The sequence below is a fragment of the Bombus huntii genome, unplaced genomic scaffold (assembly GCF_024542735.1).
Source record: "Bombus huntii isolate Logan2020A unplaced genomic scaffold, iyBomHunt1.1 ctg00000083.1, whole genome shotgun sequence".
Taxonomy (NCBI): Eukaryota; Metazoa; Arthropoda; class Insecta; order Hymenoptera; family Apidae; genus Bombus; species Bombus huntii.
Window position 1 is genome coordinate 136,043 of NW_026099338.1, and position 27,642 is coordinate 163,684.

The 27,642-nt window shown below is 35.4% G+C and overlaps 2 protein-coding genes across 37 annotated transcripts in view; one reads left to right on the forward strand and one right to left on the reverse strand.

Moving 5' to 3' along the window:
* Window positions 1–27,642, forward strand: part of LOC126876556 (venom serine protease Bi-VSP-like) — a 143,808-nt gene that overhangs the window by 91,354 nt on the left and 24,812 nt on the right. For 3 of the 8 annotated variants that reach the window (XM_050639412.1, XM_050639413.1, XM_050639414.1), the window contains exons 2-5: window positions 809–1,006; window positions 1,175–1,270; window positions 1,342–1,496; window positions 1,825–2,634. In XM_050639412.1, the coding sequence (XP_050495369.1) occupies window positions 809–1,006; window positions 1,175–1,270; window positions 1,342–1,496; window positions 1,825–1,980 (605 nt within the window). In that variant the 3' untranslated portion in view covers window positions 1,981–2,634. Of the gene's footprint in view, window positions 1–482; window positions 738–808; window positions 1,007–1,174; window positions 1,271–1,341; window positions 1,497–1,824; window positions 2,635–2,777; window positions 3,630–3,705 lie in introns of those variants that run through there. The other 5 variants (XM_050639417.1, XM_050639416.1, XM_050639420.1 and 2 more) reach the window with 5 other exon arrangements.
* Window positions 1–27,642, reverse strand: part of LOC126876562 (omega-amidase NIT2-A-like) — a 129,069-nt gene that overhangs the window by 77,775 nt on the left and 23,652 nt on the right. For 7 of the 29 annotated variants that reach the window (XR_007694311.1, XR_007694308.1, XM_050639435.1 and 4 more), the window contains exon 1: window positions 2,575–2,768. The exons of 4 other annotated variants lie outside the window; for them this stretch is intronic. Coding sequence is in view for 6 of the 25 variants with exons in the window: in XM_050639452.1 (XP_050495409.1) it covers window positions 17,933–18,101; window positions 25,819–25,902 (253 nt within the window). In the remaining 19 variants the exon portion in view is untranslated. Of the gene's footprint in view, window positions 1–2,574; window positions 2,770–17,932; window positions 18,102–18,502; window positions 18,688–23,451; window positions 24,590–24,740; window positions 24,975–25,248; window positions 25,418–25,818; window positions 26,004–27,046; window positions 27,166–27,642 lie in introns of those variants that run through there. 18 more of the 29 variants (XR_007694307.1, XM_050639440.1, XM_050639439.1 and 15 more) reach the window with 12 other exon arrangements.

The window sequence follows — 27,642 nt, forward strand, 5'->3', positions numbered from 1 at the left end:
TTTGATCCAGAATGTACCACACCGGACAATCAAGAAGGCAGGTGCCTTGACTACAGAAAATGTAAACCTCTGCAAGAAATATGGCAGATACAGTACCGTACAGCCACCGATTTTTATAGACGATCAGTGTGCAGATACCAGGGCAATGTTACGATCGTTTGCTGTCCGAACGATCCAAACAAAGAGAAGAGAGAAATTTTAATAAAAACTGTGTATAAGTATAAGGCTTTGCGACCACCATACTGTGGTTTTAGCAACGTCTCTCATACCAGGGTGGTCGATGGTAAACCAGCTGAACTTGGTACGTTTTATGTCTTTCTTTCCGATTAATAATAAGCCATTTACTGCAAAGAATGAACTTTAAAGGCATTAAACAGCACATCAATGTACATTTCAATTAGACTAAATAATAATGCTATGATTTTATCGGTAGTAACTTTACTTATTAACTTGAATTATTTCTTTCTTTTACTTCATGTTAGGAAGAGTATCTTTTTGCTTGAAATAAAAAATTGATATAGGAGTAATAATATGGATAGAGATCAAAAACTGTTAGGGCAGAAATTACACGTTTGAACTTTATAGTTCAGTATAGTTCAAATAGAAATTATATAGAATTATTTAATAATTTGTATTCCACTGGAATAAAAATTTAATTTCTGTCTTTATCAAATCTCTATTTCAGAGTATTTGTACGTATGTACTTATCGTCTGCTGTATGATCGAATATCGAATAGGTAATAATCGTTGTTACCCGTTATGTGAGAAAAAATTATGTATATTCACAACTATGACTATTGCATTTTAGGCGCTTGGCCATGGATCGCTGCATTAGGTTTTCGTAATCCCCGAAACCCAGACAAACCACTATGGAAGTGCGGAGGTTCCCTGATATCGGCTAGGCATGTTTTGACCGCAGCACATTGTGCACATATGGATGGAATAGAAAACATACACAATCATAATATTGCCATTCTTAGATTGGTGGAGGAGGTGCCATTTTCGAGTAAGTCCTCAAATATATATATATATATATGCTATTGAGTATTACTGAAGTATCATATCCTGAAATTTCTTACTGTACACATATATTGTGTCATAAAGCGTGTATAATTCTTTCTCATACTTTTGGTCATTCGTTTCCTGCATTTTCATTTATTTTTTTATTTTTCAGGGTACGTATATCCCATTTGTACGAAAGAGCCCCTACGAAAGAGCAACTTCGTCGGCTATAACCCCCTTGTTGCTGGATGGGGAGCATTAAGATATAGTAAGTGATATCAATTTTATAATAAAATTAAATAGTTCCAGTCTTAAATATCTTTCTTATTTTCTTCGTAGGACGACCACGACGTAATGCATTAATGGAAGTACAAATGCCAGTGATTAAGAACGCCGAATGCAAAATAGCTTATTCCAAATTTCCTAATGCACCTGATATCACTGATGGTATAATATGCGCCGAACATGCTCAGGGTGGAGAGGATTCTTGTACGGTAATTAAGTTACAGAGTTACTACAAACTATACGGTATCTGAAGACACGTCGATTCGAATTAACATCAAATCGACGTCTTAAACATTAAAAATAATAGATAAACACAATTTAATAGTTTTGCCCACTTCTCACACCTCGTTATGGTATTTAATCTAATTTCCTTCTAATCTTAGTTTTGCTCAAAATACATATAACATGTACGTTATAAATTGGAGTATTTCAATACACAAATCAATAGAAGATTATTACTGTATATAAGTATAATTTCAATACAATTCGATCGATATATTTCAGTATCTTTGATTAAAAATTTAACGATCCTTTCAGGCTGACCGCGGCGGACCACTGCTGATACAACATGAATTAACCTCGTATTTAATAGGTATTGTGTCTTATGCTTATAAGTGCGGCACAGCTGGGTATCCCAGCGTTTACACTAGGGTCACATCGTACCTTGACTTCATTCTCCAAGCGATGCAATAATATGATATTACTGTTCCATAAATATCATTGTGTAAAAAACGTAAAGTTGGATTTTCTTATTGTGGAGATAAGAAACAGCTCAAATTTACATTGTTTTGTACGTTACAAATTATAGGCTTAAAATGTACGAAATGTAACTTTGAAACGACACTAATTTTTTACGCACGATAAACCTCCACGACTTAGGTATGTAAAGATGATAAACGTGTATTAATTCTATTAATTTGGTAATAATAAACCAACTTTCTGAGAAGTTCTGTAAATTTCGTTTCTGTTGTATCAAGAGAATAATGGAATATTCCACTTAGATCGTATACTTCTTGTACGTACGTACAAAATTTTCCGGCTAATCTAAAACACTTCATAAGATAGAGAGCTTCTGGAAATTCGGACACAGAGAGTGCATAAAATACAAGATAAGTCTCGTGTCTTTCAAAATTATTTTTTATTCGCTAAAAACGTCCTGTGTACTCATGCAATCACATGCAACCTCGAAACTTCACTTATTTTTTATCACTTTCCAATTCAATACACAGTTTCTGCATTTTTGACTATATGTAAGAGAAATTTCCATTCAGCCAAAGGTGTACTTACAGATTATAGATTCCTATACGACTCTCAGTAAAAATTTATCCGCACTCCAGATAGTTAAAACTTCTGTCGACCGTATTGATCCATCTGCACTCTTCGTATGACGTCAATATCTGTTCAGTGCTGTTGCGCAGGTTTCTTTGTGTTACGTCAATTCGTTTGTGACCGTTGCGCGAGTAATGGCGCTTTGCAATGGTGATTTGCAGGAAAACAGTGCAGGATGCTGTGATTCGTTTCTTGTGGTCGGAGGTTATGTTTGATGCCTATATTTATCAAAGATTTAATGCACATTATGGAGAAAGTGTTTTGTCACGAAGTGTGTTTGAATGGGCACAAAAGTTCAAAGAAGATCGCACGAGTGTTATGAAAAAACAGCTGGACGCCCGTCCACATCCACGATGACAACATTGAACGTGCTCATGAACTTATGCTCTATGGAATAGACGAGTGACACTGGATAATGTGGCAAATCATTTGCAAATCAGCCACGGCTCTGCTTATGCAATAGTGCACGACAGATTTGGATTTTAAAAAGTTTGTGCGAGATGGATGCCGAAAAAGCTGATGAAAAGGTGAAGACGACGATGCATTCGTGGTTCGCAGCTCAGCCCAAAACATTTTTTAATGAGAAAATACAAAGGTCCTTCGGCAAATGGACAAAGTGTATACAGAAATCGAGTGATTATGTCAAAAAATGATGTATGTCTTTTTTGACAATTGCTTAAAATAAATTCTACACCGACAGAGCGGGTAACTTTTTACTCACCCTCGTAAGACACTTAAATTTCCAATCTATTATGATGAATAAAAGAGCTTATACTATTAAATCTAATTGTATTTTGTTGCATGAGAGTACACGTGTATGTGATGTACATTACCTTTATATCCCCTTGAACGCTTCAATATTGCGCATATATACTATATTTTGTACAGCTTCTATAAAATTTCGTATGTTTGTTTAGGCTGTTAATCTAGAGGCTGGAGTACAAAGAAGTGGCACAATGATGTGGGCTGATGACATTTATAATTATCAAGGAATCACCCCTACATTCGCTCAGGTATATATCGTTGACTATAACGTATTTAACATATATGATTGTTAGAATATTAATAATTAATTTTTAATTCTATCAGAATTTTAATGAAACTGTCCCTTGGGAAGGAAGAACTGATACCTTGATATCACGGTTTGTACATCCTATATATACGACAAATTTTAGAACATTATATAACGAAGAACCAGATCGTCGTGGCCATGTGATGTGAATAAAAGGACTTGAATTTGATGATATTTTTATAATGTTAGATAACATAACTAAGTATCTTCACAGTAAGATAGGATGACATGGTTTACATGATCTTAATGTTGTTCACTCGAGTGATGATATTATAAGGAAAAGCGTAATATCACAGGTAGGATGATTCATAATTTAGAACTACTAACTCATGTATGTATTAAAAATTAAAGAAATATATTAAATTTTATAGGATATTTATGTTTAGTAACCAGTAATTCAGAGATTGGTATTCATGGTTACTATAACGAGGCTGTAGAAACGCACCCTTTCTTCTTTGCAAATGGTCCTGTATTTATGTCTAAGCCGAAACTGGAACCTCTGAATAATTTAGATTTATTCTTGTTATTTTCTAAAATACTTATCTACAGTATACCATAAGGAATGATACCGTATCGCACCTAATCAAGTGCCTTAAGAAACATCAACAGGATATCACAGTAAGTAATCCCTTATCGACAGATATGTAAGTAAAAGTTATGTGTCATTGTTATACACAATTATGTGTTAGTGTTATACACAGTTATTTATCATTTTCTATTAATTCAGTTGTAGCCACTACAATATCTATGACACTGGTAGTAATTATAAGAACAATAATGATGTTCTATAAGAGGAAATGATGATTAGGAACAAAAACTTACAGGTAAGTCAAAGTATATGTTATTTGCCATTTGAAAAGAAAGTTACTAACTTGGAATTTTTTGATAAATAATAATTGTGCAAAATATATTGGATTTCAAATTTGTCAAAAATTGATATTTAAGAAGCATTGTAATAATATAACATTAATATTTTGATTTTTCAGAAGATATCATGCGGTGGATGGATAATATGCAAAAAATATTAAGCAGTATATGAATTTTCCTATTGCGTAGAGATAACAAAATGAATTTTAAAAAATGTCGACACGGTAATAAGAAATAGCATCATGACAAAGAATATATAAAGACAGTTTCATTTTTTATAAATAAAAATTTGTTGTTCCAGATTTTGAAATACAGTGAAACGTTTAATTAGTATCTTAATATCTTTAAATAATTATTATTTTAGAATCAATTGTAATTGTATCATACGTACTTTTGAATTCGTGCAAGAACATATGTAATTTTGAAGTAGTTATTATTAGGAAACTGTTAGACGCGAACAGTATGCGAAAAGTTAGTATGCAGTGTAATAATTATCAATCAAAACACAAGAATTAAATTCTTGAGGAAAAAATTTCCGGAATTTCTTATTTACATGATTATAAAGAAATCCATAATAAAAAGGAGCTGCTTTCTAATACTTCTCTTCCTTGTAATGCCTACGTTAACAATAACGAGGTTCGACTTTTTGTTTTTAGAGGGATACTGGAAAATTTGAAAGTACAGTACCATTGGGAAGAAAATCACGATATTGAAAACGATATTTGCAAGTAAATTTCCAAAAAATCTGTTTTCAAATTTTCGCTTTCTATTTCACATTAAAAGAAAGGGAGGGCTGCCTTCTTTTTCTGCAAGACAAAACAAACATTCTGAATCTCGTATCAATGAATGATGTCAATAAGTTATTTTTCTTTTCAGATTGAACAATATTCCAGATTTATTCATAATTTCATACTACGCGAAGAATAGACTTTCATAGGTATATAAAGGAAATATTAAGTATAGGAAAACTCTTTTTCGTTGTAGGTGACATATGCTTCACGGTTGAACACATGTATTTTTGAACACATATAAATGAAAAAGTACTCTTATGGAGAAAAAGAATTGATACCTTCGATTGACATTAGATAATGTATATAAACTTATGAACAATCACTATCACTATCAGTTTGTATTTTAGGTGCACACGCAGATTTGTTGGAGTTCTTATAAAATGTACTTCCTGTACGAACGTTTTATTCTTCCAAATTTTACGATACTATGTCTCATATGATAACTATATGGATTAAACGTAATATAAATGATCCGAAAATAGACTCGAACGACATTAATTGTCTTTCTATTTATACCAATATCGAAAATACAAGTAAAGCTGGAGCAATAGTATGCAAGAATGGACTATTTATTATTTTAAACCAAATCATAGCATATTCAGAATGCACAGTATTATCATGAAATGTAAATGAATCAGTTGTAAACGAACGATTTTACTGTAAAATCGTTGCCTCCTTTTTTTCATCTGAAATATAGCAGCAATGAGTACATTCTTTTAATATATAATAAAACGAGATATCTTTATAAAGTTACATATGTCATCACTGGTAACTGTTATCTCGTATGACGCCAAATATACCGTTAGTATGGAATGATATTTTTATGAAGATATACTTTAATGATAGATTTTATGAATGAAACGTTATATAAGAAAAATTATCTCTTGTTATTCTATGAAGTGTAGTAGCTAATGAAGATTAATTTTACGAAGTGTTAGAGTAAAAGAGAATTAAAAAATTAAAAAGATCTAAATAAGATTGTTCGTGTGGCTTAATTATCTCAATTCTGGTACACCACTTGTTACATTCTAACTAATTAGCGCTAAACAATAACTTGCAAATATTAAAGATATTAACACCTAAAGGTTTTCAGGAAATTTTATAATATTTGATTATTGTATATCTAGTCATTGATTGATAAAATTTCTTGTATAAGCATAGATCGAGGTTGACGTCATACGCAGATTGCATATCATTGACAGGTATCGTTTTAATTTATTTTATGGCTAGAATCGTTTGAATATTATACGAATAATTATTTCCATTCGAACGATTAATAAATCACGTACCTATAAAAGATATATTACGAAAAAGACGTGACGAAACAAAAAAATATTGGAAATTCCGTTGTCATTAGATCAATTATTTTTGCAATGATTTTTATTTCCATGTAATTACATATGAAATGGCTAATTCATTAACATCTCCTCGAATCGAATATAATTCGTTACACTTCACAACGATTCAAATAATGGACGGGAAATATATAATAACTTTCCTGTCCTTGCGTTAAAACAGTACTGTACAAATCAAATGATACAACCTAACCCCAACCTAACCCCAAAAAACCCAATTACATCCACATTGCATGACAGCACACTTGCAATGGATTTTTGTGATTTCAATGTCACAGACAATGACACAACTAATCAGAACACGTTCGAGGCTATAGACATTGAAATTACCGCGTGTTTAATACGTTTAAAGCATAAATCTAAATTTCACGCGATTATTTCTTTGTACATTGTGAAACTCTTAAATTATCTTAATCGAATAAATAATCCTAATGTAATAAAACATCTTGAAATAGACCTAGATATCTGAAACAGAAACTCGAAGGATAAGAAATCCTAAAAGGTACTAATCCTAAAATAACAAACTCCTAAATAATAAACAAGTGATAAAACCTGTTATAAATAATAAACCTTACCTGGAATAATCAAATCCTAACTAATCGAAAATAAAATAAGGCAAGCAATTCTTAATCTTTCAAGTAATTTTTCCGAAAACACAGAAAGATAGAGAAATTAAAAAGACGCAGCACAAATTGCAGCACAATGAAAGTTTCGGAGCGATGAATACGATCGTATTAAACTAAATAATTTTCAAAAGTGAAATTACACTGAAACGTATATCGATGATATTTGTCATTTCTACGATCTGTTTCGCTTGGTCGTGCTTCTTTTCTGATGTAAATTCAATTTATAATACGAACTAAGTTTCCTTTATTATTATTAGTCCTGCGTCTTTTTAATTCGTCACTTCTTTTATTTCAGAACAATGACGGGCTCCAAGATGCTGTTCGGATGTTTGGCGTTAATTGCTTTTCTGCATCCATTAGTTCACGTTTGTACTTCGAGTAGTACAGCTCAAGGTTTGTACTTCGAGTTGTCTTTTTCCATGCACTTCAAATTCCAATACGATCTGGTCACGTGGCCTTCGTACAATTTCGAAATTTTACCTGTTTGGTAATCGTCAATGAAAAAAGAAGTTATGCGTGACCTCAACACATTGAAACAATTTTTATGATTTTTTATTTGCCGGTTGGTCAGCAAGTTAATGGAAAAATTTCACTTAACTATTCGCGTTAATCTCTTCGGTTTAACTTTTGGGAAATGCTTCGTTAGCTTCGGGAATATTCCAACGATTCGTTTTACGTACAAAATAAGCATGATAAATATTACATCACGGTAATGTAATATCGGAATATATTAAAGGTGTAATTTTGTTCGATTAATTATAATTTATTAATAATGGATTGAAAATACAGATATTAGTTAGACAGAGAAACGATGTTTGATTAACAGGAAAACTAAATGCAACGCTCGTATTTACAACAAATAACTTGACAACTATTTGGTAACTCTCTCTCTCTCTCTCTCTCTCTCTCTCTCTCTCTCTCACTAGCAACTCTAACACTCGACAACACTCGCAACTCAATTCTAACGACTCTATGCTTCGACGTCTCGATCAACTCTGATTCTCGCAACACGCACACTTTTCGATTCGCTTTGGATAGCGAAACCGTCCTTCTTCTAACGTTGTCTATTGTTTCCCTCATACCTATGTAAGAACTACCAACTACGTGCCTTTAGTCACGTAGGCACTCTTAAATGTAAACGAACCACAGAAACACGACGTACACGGTTTTTCTATTTTCAGCCGATCTCCAATCAAAGCTATTCTACGATATTACAATCGGCCTTTCCTGACAATCACATCTGCCCTCAGATGTGCTCATCATCGCCGCTCGCACTTACATCACTATCGTCAGCATTCCACCATTTCATGTGATCGGCTGCCGTGGAAGTTGTACGTGGCCCTTCGTGCTCCCCCTCTCGCTGCACTATGCATCGGTCATTTCGCAGGACTTTTATCACCCGATACGGTCCAAGAAACTTCGGATGCAGCTTTAGCCCGGGACCCCTCTGCATCCTCTCGATTGCCACTAGATCTCCCGTCCTGTATGCTGTCGCCTTCTTGCGTCTCCTGTTATACGCCCGCTTGTTTCGGATTTGGATCTCCTCAATCCGTCTCTTTGCGTCCGCACGCAGCTGATCTCGTTCCTCTTGGAACACCGCGGCCTGTTCGTCCTCGATGCTACTGCTCCTCTTTCGCTCTTCCTCTATCTTCCTCTCCGTTGTTTGTTTACCCATTTCACTCTTGTCAGGGGCTTTGATCGTCGTGGCAGCATCGTGACATTTTCGTAGGCTCGGTTCGTACATGGAAGACGTTAACAACTTACCATCTACCGAGACTATGATCTCTTCTTTTTCGAAGGTCTTCACGTTCATCGTGTCCTCGACAATCCCATCGTCGTCCTCGTCATCCACATCCTCTGTATATCGATATTATTGGAGGGATTCCGCACGTGCGACTTCCCTTGTCTTTTCGTTCGCCTTGCATTCACTCTCTTCGAGTCTATCCGAAAACTTGAAACAACCCTCACATCCGCAACGCTATCCTTCTCAGTAAATTCGCAAATATCATCAACAACATCCTGTTGCTGTTGTTTAGCCAGATTCTTCCTCCTCGTGATGTTCGCTAAGTCCTCCTGCTGGCCGCAAGAATCCGACGAGGACACCATCTCGTGGTCCACTTTACCAATCACCACGTGTCTTGCCACTATTCTCCGTTCCTCCGACACTTGCTGCACAGCTGCCCGATACTTCTTCAAAACTTCTGCTAACTCTTCTTTATTTTCTTCCAATTGCGACAGTAGCTCAGTTCGTTCGCGACTAGCTACATTAACACGATCTTCTGCTTCGGAACGTTGCCGCAGTACTTCCTGCAACGAAGCCTGCGTCTCATTCGGTTCTTGCTCCAGTGCCTGTTTCGCTTTAACTGCAACTGCTCTAGCGCATTCTGCATCTTCTAACTGGTTCTTCAGCTGTCGTAAAGCTGCTTTACCCGTCGAGTCACCTTTCGATCTCTCCAGCATCGTTTGAGCGTCTCTTAGCAATGCTTTGGTTCTCTTCAAATCTCTTTTTAGCCTATGTTGCATGTCCTTAACGTGTGACAAATCTATCTCACTCGCCTGTGTCTCTACATCTATCTTGAGGACTTCCGGACACTCATCGGGATTTTCGTCCTTTATTCTACTAATAAAAGATTCTCCCCCTTTTATACTTATTTCAACAGTGTCCAAAAAGTCTGCGCCAATAATAAGCGAATGTTGCATCACTGTGTCTGGAACTACGTGTATGGTTATACAGTACGACTCATTGTCTATAATAATGTTCGTGGAAAATTTCCCGAGCGTAAAATTCCTTCCGGAACCGACACCGCCAAATCCAACGATTTCCCGACTTAATCTGGGCGCTCCGATTTTCACATGCTGATCTGCTCGCATTAGAGTCAGCTCACTACCGGTGTCTATCAACGCGCTCAATTTGAAATTTTCCATCTTAACATCCTTACCACGCCTTGTTTGTAACGACCGAAACACGCTGTAAACTTTTTTTGAGGGCTCACCCAAATTGTCGCAACTTGATGCGATGTGTCCGTACTCCCTACATTTGAAGCAATTGTAGCATCGCGTCTTCCTCGCATCTCCAGATCGACCGGGTTCCTTGTTCCTCTCGGTTTCGGACAGCTTCGCCACCGGCTTTACCCTGTTACTCTTCGGCTCCTCAAATTTCGTCCTCATCTCCATATCTCTTTTTATCGCTTCGTAGCGCCTGAAACGCTCTTTTAATTGCTCGATATTCCTGGCTCCGTATAGCACAGTCTTGTTCGCGACCTCGTCGGGAATGCCTTGAATAATGTAGTCTATCAAGGATTGCGTATCAACCCTTCCTTGTTTTGCAATCCCGCACATGTGATACATATATTGTTGCAGACTCTCATCTGCTTTCTTCTTTCTATGGGATAACTCGCCATGTATCTGTTGGTCGCTTACTACATTTTCAAACTCATTCCTCAACGCCTTTTTTAGCTTTGCCCAGGACTTCGCGCATCGTTTTTGTCGTACGAAGGCCTGAGCGGAGCCTGCGAGTAATTTCTTAGCATAGGCCACCATGTGGGCGTCTGACCAACCCCACACTTCTGCCATTTCCTCGAAGTCTTCCACCCACTGATTTACCCTCAGCAGATCATCCCCGCTGAATTTCTCTAATGAGTCTTCCACGTCTTTAAGACTCAACATCGAACCGACGCATATCTTCTGCTGCTACTCATCGCGGTCCTGATACACCGCTCGCGTGCCTCTCCTGTATTCTCGCGCGCCTTGTTTATCGTCCTCGCCTTCACTTTCGTCGGAGCTCTCTTCTTCCGACGATACATCGTCTCCTTCTAGGGCCGCCTGTAGCCGCGCGCGTAGTACGGATTTTCTTCCCGTTACCTTCAACCCCAAGCTAACGAGACGCGCTCTCAGCTCTTTCGTCCTCAGCTTCTCGAGGTCTTCCTCTCCCTCTTGACTGCGTTCGGCTCTCTGCTTGCTTCTTAGATCTCGCTGGTTTGTTGGTTCTTCGCCACGCTTCGAATCCTTAGGAGTAGATCGACCAGGTTTGCACGCTCTGTTCAACCTGGCAACCAGCACTGATCTCGCACCGGATATAGGCAGATTCATCTGTGCGAGCTTACTCCTCAGCTCCTCCAGCGTCAAATCCTCTTCACCCGACAATCGTTCGTCTTCAACGTTTGCCATTTTATTCTATTCTTTTCTACTCCCGCAGAAATAGCTCCGTTAAATCGTATCGTTTCTCTGTCTTATTCAATCCCGGACGAGCCCCCACTTGTAATATCGGAATATATTAATAATGGATTGAAAATACAGATATTAGTTAGACAGAGAAACGATGTTTGATTAACAGGAAAACTAAATGCAACGCTCGTATTTACAACAAATAACTTGACAACTATTTGGTAACTCTCTCTCTCTCTCTCTCTCTCTCTCACTAGCAACTCTAACACTCGACAACACTCGCAACTCAATTCTAACGACTCTATGCTTCGACGTCTCGATCAACTCTGATTCTCGCAACACGCACACTTTTCGATTCGCCTTGGATAGCGAAACCGTCCTTCTTCTAACGCGTTTTTAATACGCGATGGCGCTATCACTTTCTAAAAGCGTCGTCTTTACATTTCCGATGGCCACGGGCACATCCGACTGCCAGATATACAATGTGTTATAAGAGTATCATTACCATACTTTTCATGAAAAGAGCAATTTTTCTTGATAACTATACTCTGTAACATAGATTGAAGTCGCTGATTTGATCCCTCTGATATCGTTGTCTTATGAGAGTCTCGTCTGGTCTTGATTGGTTCTGTTGACTCTTATCGTTGTGAAAAATCGATTCGTTGTGTACCTTTTTTGTATAGAGAATTATTTTGTGGTAGAATATAATGTTGTAATATTTGTGGTCTTTACTTTACTAATTTTGTCACTGAGCCGCTCTTTGGTTCGTTGAGCGATTCATATTCCGCATATATTCCGTACTTGCTTCGCTTGGTACTTTTATAATTTTCGCAGTTACAATAAAAAATTTAATTCTTAACAGATTAAAGATTTAACCTCTTGCTTTATAGTGTACAATAATTTTTTTTTTTTTTTTTTTTTTTGTATAGGTTATGTGATCCATAGTTTGAGTAAGTAGTACATATATATATATTTACGTGACAAGCTTTCATTTCAATCTATATTTAAGATTAATATTTTATCAGTTTCTGTTCGTAACAACATCGAAGTAGTCAATAAGTTTGAAGAGTATAATTAAGGAAGTTATGAAGCAAGAGGTTAAGAACAAATTCTGAAAGAGGTTATGTACAACTCAGTAGTACTGCTTTACATTACTTTGCGAATTACTTTTCAAGCATAAAAATAGTTTAACAGCCACTTATAGTTACTTCCTTACCATTACATTCATTAAATTCGTTTGATTTTGTAAACAAAATAACCACGCTGACCAGTCTCTTATTTAAAATAGAATTATTTTGTCATATATCCAACAGTTTACTTTCTCTTCGCTTTGTCTCGTATTACGACTTTATAACGGTGTTTCTTTAAACTTTAAACGATCGTAATAAATGTATTTACGGACGATGACTGATATCTGGTCTGTCTTAAAGTTGCAACTAATTAGTGCCCCGTTACTTTGGACGTTATGAAATGTTGTATAACCAAAGACTTATCTTCTCTTTTGGTAGTTGCATAAGAGAAGACTGAGCCGTTGAAACGCTCGAATAGATTAGCTGATTCGCTTAACGTATTTTTACTTCCGACGAGCTAAACACAAGAGCAGAAAGCACATAAGGAATAATACAGAAACGTCAAACGTATACAGAAATATATTTCGTAAAAGCATTAGTACGTAACATGTCTTTATAATTCTATTTATGTATAGTAAAATGGCTTGTATCCATTTTCATGAATTATAACTGACATTTCAAAGCATTCATGTAGATATGTAACTCTCGTTAATTAATAATTTAACAATGCGTCATGAAACGTATCATTTTCGTTTCTTCCTTTGTTTCGTTATACACAGGAACGAATTTGTAAATAAAGATGTATAATCAACGATAACATATGACAGCGAGTATAATAACTGTCAGCAAAGGAAGAGGTCGGTAAAATGATTGTGGTTGATTTCAGTGTATCGGTAAATAAGCTTTGACAGACGTTGCCGGGGGACTCGGTGTCGGTGAAACCGCGTCGATGAAATGATTGTCAGTAATTTAAAGATAACCCAATTTATTGATCTGTCTCCCCTTCATGGCGTTGTACGTCTCTCTATAAAACATATTCTACCTCGGAGGGCTGAAAAATTTAACTTGGTCTCACTGGACTGGACTGTAAGTAAGAAAATTGAAATGCAAAATCCACGTGTGAGCGCAACGGTTTAGATGGAAAGTTCGATAGGACAATTATGTATATTAGCCTGAAAGAAAGCTCGTGGCTTCGCACGCAACACGTAATTTCCCTCGCTGAAATAATCCTATTACAACGATACGATTTAAAATTTTCCTTAACAGACCTCGCAATGTAATTCTTCATCTACAATTTTTTATTCGGCCTGAAACAAGAGACTTTCGAAGCCTTATAGAGTCTCGCGAATCTAAAAGTCAGGTTTCAACGTATTTTCGCGTCTTATTCTATAATACTGAAGACATTAAAGGTGTTAACGATTATTGTCTCACTATGTACGTACATCAAACGAGTACTTACGTAAGAGACGAATGGAAATGGAAACAGCCGAGAATAATTGAAGATAATTTGAATACGTTCCAGGCTATAATACAATTTCTCGTGAACCGTAATTGATTCGCAGAAGGGAATTGCTGCTTCTCACGACTAGCAAAGTGTTTCGCAAAAAAAGAAAAATAGAAAAATGGTATCGGAAGGATAGAAAAAAAGCGGTGGCCTACATCAAGCAATCTTCATGCCGATAATGCATTTATTATTCAGTTCGTTCATTTTCTATCGCGTAACAGACACTGGGATAACTGACAGAACGAGCGTATAAATCTTGCATCTCTCAACCTGACTTCTCCCAATTCGCATACTTCCATCCTTCGTATAAGTGACAATGAATCAGAAGAGTTTCATAGCAATATTGAACAACATACAGTCAACTACAACACCATTAGATACATCCACCATACAGTCAACTACAACACCATTAGATAACAGCAATACAATAGATTATAATTTTCTACGTGTCATTGATTCATCATCATCATTTTCCATTTTTTTAGCATATGTAAAAACGTATCTGACGTAATCTTACCTCGCTCTTTGAGTAAAAAAATCCATTCAAATGAAACAAAGGGAAAAGAAATAAGAAAACAAACACTCACATATGAATCTTCATTACATAACTGTATGTACTCCTCGAGGTATAATTACTCAGACACGTTACAGCGTACCTTCTTCGTTCCCTGATGGCTGATGTTGATCGTTGACGTTTATAATGAAAGAATTTCGTCAACGGCGCCATCTGGATCCTTGTTGAAAAATTAAAATAGCCGCAACAGCACCATTAAGCTCATCACCCAGAGTAGCTCTTGTTGCTGAGTCGTGGAGGAATTCTTATCATCAACGACATAAACTATACCAGTTCTGGTAACGTTCTTCAGATGGTCCAGGCACTCGAACTCGCAATATCGCTCTCCAACACGGAATTTCTTGCATGTCTGTAGTAAAAAGAAATCGATCAATTGTACAGATCAATCGTCACTCGACTGCTCGAGAATTCAGATCATCCAGAGGATAGAATAGAGACGTGGAAAAATGTAGTGCGATCATCGCAGTGGGAGGAAATAGGGGGATAGGGACCAAATGAATGAACGAGATGTTAAGGACAACTGACGATAAGTTCTTCTTTTGTCGGGAATTGCATGTTTGTGAATGGTTTGTGGGTGGTTAGGTGGAGAGAATTGAAGAGTTTGGAGGTGACTGGAAGAGTGTTTTGGGCAAAGTAGATTGCAGAATGGTTGCGGTAGCATTGTGTTAATTATGGGTTTGTACATGTAATCTTTGTATGTATCACTACATACAACCTAACGTATATTTTTAATAATACATCAGAGTTTTAGTTATTTCATAGCTATGAATTTTATACTCTATAATCTTGACGTTTTATTTCACAGAAGCGTTTGAATATCCATAAAAATTAAATGAACCAATGTATTCATTATCTTATAGAGAAGATATATTATTTTTAATTATGTTCCAATTATTTATCATGATCCTGATTTCCTTATTCTGAAAATTTGAAAGGAAGTTTTGTAGTTTGATACTTTCAGCGACAAAGGGTCAATATTGCTTTAGTATATTTCGTCACATATACATGTATATCTATATGTCGGAGATGAAAGGACACCGGAACCTTTGGATAGCCCCGCAACATTGCAATCTAAAGTCTACTATAACTGTAACTAAACTATTGTAGTTATTCAATCCGATTGTAATTGTTCGAGATTAGTGACGGTGAGCTTTGGCTCGAGGTGACAGTCTGTCGCCCAACGTAGCCGCGGTCAAGGGATGAACGCTTTGCCTAACAAAGGTATGGAGTAATTCTATAGCTCTCCTTAAAAGAAATATTCGTGGCGACACGCGACAGTAAACATTCCCACGGTTTCTGTCCCGTGGCTCGCCACACGCAGACCCTATTCTTCGAGTAAGATGATTGCCAGATGTCGATGCGTCTCCGCAGTACATGTTCGGCTAGCCCGAGGGCCCGTTATAAATCTTAAGGTTTAGTTAACTAAAGTCCTTCAAACAGACAAACAGTCTTTGTCCCAACTACGGGAAGATAGGGGAGACATATTTTTCAACGAGCGGCGTCTCCCACTAGCAACTTTCCCTCGAGGGCGGCTACCATCTTTTTCTAACCACCGATATGGAGATTGACCAATTAGCAGCAACGTCAATTTCCCTTACTTCCTAAACGAAGGCTTTCCTCGACGAATCCGATGATCTCGTGTCCTTAGACACACCCCATTATAGTTTTCCTCTGTGGCATCATCGGGACGGGACGGGCATTCTTTTACGCGCTCCCGTCGACCAAAGAGTAACGTCTTTACGCTCAGCAATTATTTTTACGAATCAGACTTAGATTCAGCGAGAACGCCCATCTGTCATCCCGTTGGCCGCGGATTCGTTATCGAACCGGAGACCATTGTCACTAGTGTCGCGGACGTCTCACCGCCGTGGTAGATTGTCAAACCTGTGTTATTCATACCTGTGTCAATAAATCGTATCTTCGTTACACCGCAACGATGGCTACCTTCAATGAAGACTCCTCAAACACCGACAACCCTATCCCCAATGTCATTCCGACATATATATCCACCGAAAATGCGCTCTTGTAGACAAACGCTCGATTCGCGTCATAGCTTTTAAAGCTTGTCGCATCTCAATCCGTTGGAAAAAGTTTTTCCTGTAGCATATTTTATTTTTACGAACCAACAAGGTCTTTGTTTATTTCCTTCTGCTTTTGCTCCAATTTCCCCATTGTTTTTTCAAGGATAGTATTTCAGAGCCACTAGTCAAGTTTATTGTAACAATAAACGTACGTTTCGGAAACATTTTGTGCTGTGAAACAGAATACACTAAAGTTTGAAGGTCACATCGATTTTCGAAAGTTTATAAATGGAGGTGTATGACAGTATCACCAGCTGTTGCTGTCCAAGTAACTCCAACATCGAAATACTACAACGATTCCAATCGAAAACGCTAAGAGCCTTAATAGACGCACCTTGGTATGTTACCAACGAAACCATCCATCGCGACCTCAAGATACCTACAGTCAAAGAGGAAATAGCAAAATATAGCGACAGATATAGCAAAAGAGTCAACAAACACCGAAACCCCCTAATCACTGGACTACTCGATACGACGGACCAGATTCGATTTCTTTTTACTACAGACATGCAAAAAATTTCGTCTTGTCTTACTTCCTCAACAACTTTTAGATCTGATAGAAAAAAGAAACATACGAAGTAATAAGTAATGCTTACTAATAAATTCAACAAATACAGAGGAAGATGGCTAAATCGATAAATTAACGAGACTAAAAATTAATTACATCATGGATCTCTCGCTTTTAATTTTAAGCTGTAAATTACCGATATCGGTGACTGCCATATTCTCTTGAGTTTCCAAATCGTAAAGAATCTTTCCCCAGGGATTGGTCAACTGTGTATGTCCCCATGCGACGTAACTTGCTTAAGGAACACGAGCCGGTGATATGCAGGCAACGTATAATTGATTATCATTCGCTCTGAAACGCTGAAGTAATGACCAGTGCAGTGGTCCAGTGGTCATATTGAATGCCGCTGGATATATCAGCATTTGGCAACCTAACCCAGAGAAGCAGGAAATATGAAGCCACCGAATACCAATTAACTTCGTAGTTGCACGGTTCACATTCCATCATTTCTGAATATGCGAGGACAGTCCTCTTATTGTGCTTTTAATTCTTTTATTTGTTTCATTTTCAGCAAATATACTGGTTTTTTAAATTAAGCTTCTTTTTATACAGAGTTACAGATTATATTAATTTTATATAGAATATATTTAAGAAAGATATTTAATTTTTTGCTAGTTAAGTATTGATCGATTAAGTTACTGTACCTTTGTTCCGATAAATGCGTGCCATTTCCTCGAATCTAATATCATAGCAAATGCCAATACCTATTTTGCAGCCCTTCACATCGAACGTCGTTAGGGAGTTACCAGGACTGAGTGAATCACTCTCTCGAAAAGTAATCTTATTAGGAATGTCGATGTCGAATAGATGTACCTAATAACATAAAAATGTGGTCGCTAATTCTATTGCTGCAACTTTTGTAATTTAATATCAAAGTTACCAACTCCTAAACTTTAATTATTTTTTATTTAATAACTGACAGCGTTTTTATCACTTTCTTTTATTAAAAAATCTTATCATTTAATAATGTTTAAAAAGGAGAAAAAATAAGTATAATAATATTTTAAGTATGTGAAAAATTTATACAACAACAAACACATTACAACAAAAATGGGCGTTTCCCGTATCATAACGTATTTTATAAACCGTAAATTATAGAATTGGTTATAGTATACGTATGTACATATGTATATTCCTAAATTATTCCTAGATAGAGTCACTTTCTTCACCCCAATATTTTCAAATTCAAAGCCATAAAGGAATATATTACTTACCTTTCGGTGTTTTGCTATCAAAGTTCCATCGGGACCCCAAATAGTACAGGTATTGTACAATTTAGCGCCCTCTATTTCAGGCATCGTACCACCAACTACATAGATGTTGTTTTCTTTAGCTGCGTTCGATGAAGCAACGCTCGTTTCACCATCAGGAATACTCTCGGCGTATTTTGGAAAGTACTCTGCATTGCAATATTTCAATTAATGAAGAATAACTGTCTTTTGTTCCAACCATAAATTAAATTGAAATGTTTGTCAGTTTTTTATTTTTTAAATTATTAAAATAACTAAGTTTTATATTTCGACTTAATTAAATATGCAATTACTTAGCTAATAGTATATATAATAAATTGTTTCTACAGGTTCAAAATGAAAAATGAATATTTAGAAATATTTAATTACGACAATGCTATTTGTGTTAGCATCAGTGGCTTGTTACTCAACGACTTTGCTAGTACTTTTTGAAACATAAAGTTAGTTTTCAATTAACACTTATACTAGAGGCGGAATTATAAATGCAAAATAATTGATAATACTAATTTATAAGTACCTAATTATTAGTATCTTAAAAAATATATTTATACAAAAATCACGATAATCATGAAAATGGGGAAATCCTATATTCTCGAATCAATTCACAATTTATTTTGTATATTAATTAGATTCCGCGCTCATCAGTACGTACTCACTGGCGACATCGAGAAAATGTATCGGCAATTCCTCGTACGACCAGAGGATCGGAAATATCAAAGGATATTATGGCGCAGCGCGAGTGGAGAAACAGAAACATATGAGCTTAACACCGTAATACTCTTATCATAGAAATAGAAGCAGTCCTCAATTCATATAGATATACATGTATATGTGACGAAATATACTAAAGCAATATTGACCCTTTGTCGCTGAAAGTATCAAACTACAAAACTTCCTTTCAAATTTTCAGAATAAGGAAATCAGGATCATGATAAATAATTGGAACATAATTAAAAATAATATATCTTCTCTATAAGATAATGAATACATTGGTTCATTTAATTTTTATGGATATTCAAACGCTTCTGTGAAATAAAACGTCAAGATTATAGAGTATAAAATTCATAGCTATGAAATAACTAAAACTCTGATGTATTATTAAAAATATACGTTAGGTTGTATGTAGTGATACATACAAAGATTACATGTACAAACCCATAATTAACACAATGCTACCGCAACCATTCTGCAATCTACCTTGCCCAAAACACTCTTCCAGTCACCTCCAAACTCTTCAATTCTCTCCACCTAACCACCCACAAACCATTCACAAACATGCAATTCCCGACAAAAGAAGAACTTATCGTCAGTTGTCCTTAACATCTCGTTCATTCATTTGGTCCCTATCCCCCTATTTCCTCCCACTGCGATGATCGCACTACATTTTTCCACGTCTCTATTCTATTCTCTGGATGATCTGAATTCTCGAGCAGTCGAGTGACGATTGATCTGTACAATTGATCGATTTCTTTTTACTACAGACATGCAAAAAATTTCGTCTTGGAAAGCGATGTTGCGAGTTCGAATGCCTGGACCACATGAAGAACATTACCGGAACTGGTAAAGTTTATGTCGTTGATGATAATAATTCCTCCACGACTCAGCAACAAAAGCTACTCTGGGTGATGAGCTTAATGGTGCTGTTGCGGCTAGTTTAATTTTTCAACAGGGATCCAGATGGCGCCGTTGACGAAATTCTTTCACTATAAACGTCAACGATCAACATCAGCCATCAGGGAACGAAGAAGGTACGCTGTAACGTGTCTGAGTAATTATACCTCGAGGAGTACATACAGTTATGTAATGAAGATTCGTATGTGAGTGTTTGTTTTCTTATTTCTTTTCCCTTTGTTTCATTTGAATGGATTTTTGTACTCAAAGAGCGAGGTAAGATTACGTCAGATACGTTTTTACATATGCTAAAAAAATGGAAAATGATGATGATGAATCAATGACACGTAGAAAATAATAATCTATTGTATTGCTGTTATCTAATGGTGTTGTAGTTGACTGTATGGTGGATGTATCTAATGGTGCTGTAGTTGACTGTATGTTGTTCAATATTGCTATGAAGCTCTTCTGATTTATTGTCACTTATACGAAGGATGGAAGTATACGAAATTGATAAAATTATTAATAATATTTACGAAGAGAAAGTAAACTGTTGGATATATGACAAAATAATTCTATTTTAAATAAGAGACTGGTCAGCGTGGTTATTTAGTTTACAAAATCAAACGAATTTAATGAATGTAATGGTAAGGAAGTAACTATAAGTGGCTGTTAAACTATTTTTATGCTTGAAAAGTAATTCGCAAAGTAATGTAAAGCAGTACTACTGAGTTGTACATAACCTCTTTCAGAATTTGTTCTTAACCTCTTGCTTCATAGCTTCCTTAATTATACTCCTCAAACTTATTGACTACTTCGATGTTGTTACGAACAGAAACTGATAAAATATTAATCTTAAATATAGATTGAAATGAAAGCTTGTCACGTAAATATGTGTGTGTGTGTGTGTGTGTGTGTGTGTGTGTGTGTGTGTGTGTGTGTGTGTGTGTGTGTGTGTGTGTGTGTGTGTGTGTGTGTGTGTGTGTGTGTGTGTGTGTGTGTGTGTGTGTGTGTGTGTGTGTGTGTGTGTGTGTACTGCTTACTCAAACTATGGATCACATAACCTATACAAAAAAAAAAAAAAAAAAAATAATTGTACACTATAAAGCAAGAGGTTAAATCTTTAATCTGTTAAGAATTAAATTTTTTATTGAAACTGCGAAAATTATAAAAGTACCAAGCGAAGCAAGTACGGAATATAGGGATATAGGAAGCGATGGGGAACAGCAAGTAACTCCAACATCGAAATACTACAACGATTCCTATCGAAAACGCTAAGAGCCTTAATAGACGCACCTTGGTATGTTACCAACGAAACCATCCATCGCGACCTCAAGATACCTACAGTCAAAGAGGAAATAGCAAAATATAGCGACAGATATAGCAAAAGAGTCAAGAAACACCGAAACCCCCTAATCACTGGACTACTCGATACGACGGACCAGATTCGCAGGCTGAAGAGGCACTACCCGCTAGACCTAAACGTTAGATTCATTTAATTATCCAAATTAAGCTAATGCACTTACTTATAATACTTATAAATTATACCTATCTATAATAAGTATTAACTTATTGTAAATAAACAGCCATGTCACTGCGCCACGCCAGAAAAATTACTGAAAATTCTCAACGCGAGAATTGATTGTAATTCCAACAAATAAATAAAAAAAAAAAAAAAGCTGTTGCTGTCCCCAAGCGCCAAAATACGTTCTGACTACTATTTTATGTATCTCACAGAAGTATGTCTTCATTCATCATCTCCCATGCCATCCACCAACGTGTTCTTAACATGTTATCTCCTAGTAAAATATTGATATTGAGTCAGATATCCAACTGAATAATCTTTTCGGTGTCTACTATAAGACATTTAAAACCAAGGCTCGTACACACGTGTGCTTATACGTCAGATGTAATACTTAACACGAAACCTGCTTATATTAATATTAAATTTATGCATAGTAGGATGTTCGACCTTTGTAAAAATGAAATTATAATACATACAGTTTCACCGTGGAAAAGTGAATCTTTCTAGCATGTCCACGCAAATGCAGCGGAGGGGAGGACTGTGCATGCACCAAACAACTTTACGTTCGTAATTTTTCACACAAATGTACAACTGTAGGGAAATAATTATCTCTGATTTTTCGGATGTTAGGAATCGACAATATCGCATAACGGAATGCTGTGTTCTACGTATTCTATTTTTGTTACGAAAGTGGTACAAACGAAGTCCACGTAAGAATAGTACAACAAAATCGGTTGAGGTTAGGTTATCGTGCAGATATCGCGGCTTTTGCATTGGAAATCACGCAACTGCCAGTCTCGTCGTTCCTTGTAAACGAAAGAAAGGTATTGTAATCGGTCGGAATTAACATAAAACTCGTCGCATGCGACCATATGGCCTGAATGTTGAATAAACGAGAGTAGAGCGCGAGCTATGTGATTCTAACCGTTTAGGCGGAAACTAATGATTGTAACCAGAGCCGAGATATATGCCAATATTACTTTGCTCGACAAAGCGTATAAGATGAGGAGAGAATCGCGATAAGGTAGAACAAGAGACAGATATTCTCTACGTAAAGCAAGTCTGTCAACTAGATTGAAATCCTATAGCTATAACTACAGTGAATCCATATTCTGGCGAATTGTCTTTTCACAAATGAAGCTTCTGAAGAACGGAATTGATACAATAACTACTGTTCATTCATAACTACTGTTGTAAGAATCTATATATTTGTCTATCTATATCTATATATATCGATCTATATATATTTGTCAGAATGTCATTTTATCAAAAAACCCATCCTCTGTAATCATAGTTTAACGAAGCATAATTAATAGAAGAGGTAGAGCGTTAAGTGGAGATGATTTAATCACAGTTAAGTAGATAAATCTCTATATTAGTCTCTTTAATTAAAATGTCCTACGTTTTATTTGCGTCATTTTTTTTCTTCATCCAATTTAAAATGTTTAAATAACAATAGCCTATACAATATAATTTTATGTAAAAAAATTGATTATACCATGTTTATTACAGATATTTAACATTTTTGTGTACATACAAAATTTAGATTATACCTCGCTTGAGAACAAAAATTCTATTTGTTTTCCTAACATGTACTAATAATTATTGATCAAACTAGAAAAAGCTGGAGGAGATTACTTAGGAAGATTACTTAGCATCTTATATTCCTGGCAAGAGAAAATGAAAAATTCGTTTCTTCTCTTTGCTTCCCTGTTCCTTCTTTCCTCCTTTTTCCCTTTTTACATCGCGTTGTTTTACATCGCAATTTACATTTATTTGTAAAGTTTGAATCTTCTCGATATTGAAGATGTTGAAGCTGCAAGTATGTATTTCATTTTAATCCATTCGAGACCGAGATTTAATTGTAAGACGATACCTAGGTGTCGGTACGATCTGAATGTTTAGTTAGAATGATTCTGTGTTTTACTCTCTCCAGGGTATCCTTTTCATACTTTGATTTTAAATCGATGACAATCTTAAATAGTATGCCTCATATTTTTAAAATATAAAATTATATACTATGTTATTCTATAATGTATTATGTACAGTCATATATATATATAATAATTCTATATTGAAAAAAATATGAAATTAACATGATATATACATTACTACATAAGTTATATATAAAATATGTATACTATACCCTTGCCTACTGACTGATATGAATTTCTTTCGGTCTCGAATGCGTTAAAAGAGAGCGCAAAGAAGGCGAAATTACTTATTGTAATTAGTAAAACGACCTGAGAGGCAGACAGATACAAGAAAGAAGGAATATTATATTAGCGGCATTATCATGTTTTTGCTCTCTTTAAGTCTTTCATCGAGACAGACAATCTACAGGTATTAATCGACCAATTTCTCCAAGCTGATAACTTCGAATTGATGTTTATATATAAGAAGTGTTATGTGTTAATCTGTCTAAATGTTTAAAAGGTGTTATAAATTAAATGTTGTTAAACGATACGTAATTGCCTTTTGATCGTAAATTTTACTATCAAGGGGTCTTTTATGTATGCGTAATCATTGTGAATTATAACAATTTATGTGATCGATATTAAAGGTGTTTAAAAGCATGTAGTTTTTTTCTATATTACTATTCTCCTATATTATTATCCTATATTATTATAGCATTCCTATATTATTATAATATCCAATTACATGTTGATACACAAGATATACAGATTATTATTTATAACGTTTTGGTTTTCTTAATTGAGTCATTCATTTAGTACAAATGATAAGAAATTAGTAATAATTCACAAAAAAAAGGATATCGTAGTAGAAATATTATAAAAAAACATTTTCTGTTTTAGTGTAGAGTTACTCCTTCTTACAGACAGTGTCGTACAAATCTGTACGTCTCTGAGAAAATGTAGGTATCTGAGCCCTTACTTCCTCAACAACTTTTAGATCTGATAGAAAAAAGAAACATACGAAGTAATAAGTAATGCTTACTAATAAATTCAACAAATACAGAGGAAGATGGCTAAATCGATAAATTAACGAGACTAAAAATTAATTACATCATGGATCTCTCGCTTTTAATTTTAAGCTGTAAATTACCGATATCGGTGACTGCCATATTCTCTTGAGTTTCCAAATCGTAAAGAATCTTTCCCCAGGGATTGGTCAACTGTGTATGTCCCCATGCGACGTAACTTGCTTAAGGAACACGAGCCGGTGATATGCAGGCAACGTATAATTGATTATCATTCGCTCTGAAACGCTGAAGTAATGACCAGTGCAGTGGTCCAGTGGTCATATTGAATGCCGCTGGATATATCAGCATTTGGCAACCTAACCCAGAGAAGCAGGAAATATGAAGCCACCGAATACCAATTAACTTCGTAGTTGCACGGTTCACATTCCATCATTTCTGAATATGCGAGGACAGTCCTCTTATTGTGCTTTTAATTCTTTTATTTGTTTCATTTTCAGCAAATATACTGGTTTTTTAAATTAAGCTTCTTTTTATACAGAGTTACAGATTATATTAATTTTATATAGAATATATTTAAGAAAGATATTTAATTTTTTGCTAGTTAAGTATTGATCGATTAAGTTACTGTACCTTTGTTCCGATAAATGCGTGCCATTTCCTCGAATCTAATATCATAGCAAATGCCAATACCTATTTTGCAGCCCTTCACATCGAACGTCGTTAGGGAGTTACCAGGACTGAGTGAATCACTCTCTCGAAAAGTAATCTTATTAGGAATGTCGATGTCGAATAGATGTACCTAATAACATAAAAATGTGGTCGCTAATTCTATTGCTGCAACTTTTGTAATTTAATATCAAAGTTACCAACTCCTAAACTTTAATTATTTTTTATTTAATAACTGACAGCGTTTTTATCACTTTCTTTTATTAAAAAATCTTATCATTTAATAATGTTTAAAAAGGAGAAAAAATAAGTATAATAATATTTTAAGTATGTGAAAAATTTATACAACAACAAACACATTACAACAAAAATGGGCGTTTCCCGTATCATAACGTATTTTATAAACCGTAAATTATAGAATTGGTTATAGTATACGTATGTACATATGTATATTCCTAAATTATTCCTAGATAGAGTCACTTTCTTCACCCCAATATTTTCAAATTCAAAGCCATAAAGGAATATATTACTTACCTTTCGGTGTTTTGCTATCAAAGTTCCATCGGGACCCCAAATAGTACAGGTATTGTACAATTTAGCGCCCTCTATTTCAGGCATCGTACCACCAACTACATAGATGTTGTTTTCTTTAGCTGCGTTCGATGAAGCAACGCTCGTTTCACCATCAGGAATACTCTCGGCGTATTTTGGAAAGTACTCTGCATTGCAATATTTCAATTAATGAAGAATAACTGTCTTTTGTTCCAACCATAAATTAAATTGAAATGTTTGTCAGTTTTTTATTTTTTAAATTATTAAAATAACTAAGTTTTATATTTCGACTTAATTAAATATGCAATTACTTAGCTAATAGTATATATAATAAATTGTTTCTACAGGTTCAAAATGAAAAATGAATATTTAGAAATATTTAATTACGACAATGCTATTTGTGTTAGCATCAGTGGCTTGTTACTCAACGACTTTGCTAGTACTTTTTGAAACATAAAGTTAGTTTTCAATTAACACTTATACTAGAGGCGGAATTATAAATGCAAAATAATTGATAATACTAATTTATAAGTACCTAATTATTAGTATCTTAAAAAATATATTTATACAAAAATCACGATAATCATGAAAATGGGGAAATCCTATATTCTCGAATCAATTCACAATTTATTTTGTATATTAATTAGATAAAAAACGTAAAGTTGGATTTTCTTATTGTGGAGATAAGAAACAGCTCAAATTTACATTGTTTTGTACGTTACAAATTATAGGCTTAAAATGTACGAAATGTAACTTTGAAACGACACTAATTTTTTACGCACGATAAACCTCCACGACTTAGGTATGTAAAGATGATAAACGTATATTAATTCTATAAATTTGGTAATAATAAACCAACTTTCTGAGAAGTTCTGTAAATTTCGTTTCTGTTGTATCAAGAGAATAATGGAATATTCCACTTAGATCGTATACTTCTTGTACGTACGTACAAAATTTTCCGGCTAATCTAAAACACTTCATAAGATAGAGAGCTTCTGGAAATTCGGACACAGAGAGTGCATAAAATACAAGATAAGTCTCGTGTCTTTCAAAATTATTTTTTATTCGCTAAAAACGTCCTGTGTACTCATGCAATCACATGCAACCTCGAAACTTCACTTATTTTTTATCACTTTCCAATTCAATACACAGTTTCAGCATTTTTGACTATATGTAAGAGAAATTTCCATTCAGCCAAAGGTGTACTTACAGATTATAGATTCCTATACGACTCTCAGTAAAAATTTATCCGCACTCCAGATAGTTAAAACTTCTGTCGACCGTATTGATCCATCTGCACTCTTCGTATGACGTCAATATCTGTTCAGTGCTGCTGCGCAGGTTTCTTTGTGTTACGTCAATTCGTTTGTGACCGTTGCGCGAGTAATGGCGCTTTGCAATGGTGATTTGCAGGAAAACAGTGCAGGATGCTGTGATTCGTTTCTTGTGGTCGGAGGTTATGTTTGATGCCTATATTTATCAAAGATTTAATGCACATTATGGAGAAAGTGTTTTGTCACGAAGTGTGTTTGAATGGGCACAAAAGTTCAAAGAAGATCGCACGAGTGTTATGAAAAAACAGCTGGACGCCCGTCCACATCCACGATGACAACATTGAACGTGCTCATGAACTTATGCTCTATGGAATAGACGAGTGACACTGGATAATGTGGCAAATCATTTGCAAATCAGCCACGGCTCTGCTTATGCAATAGTGCACGACAGATTTGGATTTTAAAAAGTTTGTGCGAGATGGATGCCGAAAAAGCTGATGAAAAGGTGAAGACGACGATGCATTCGTGGTTC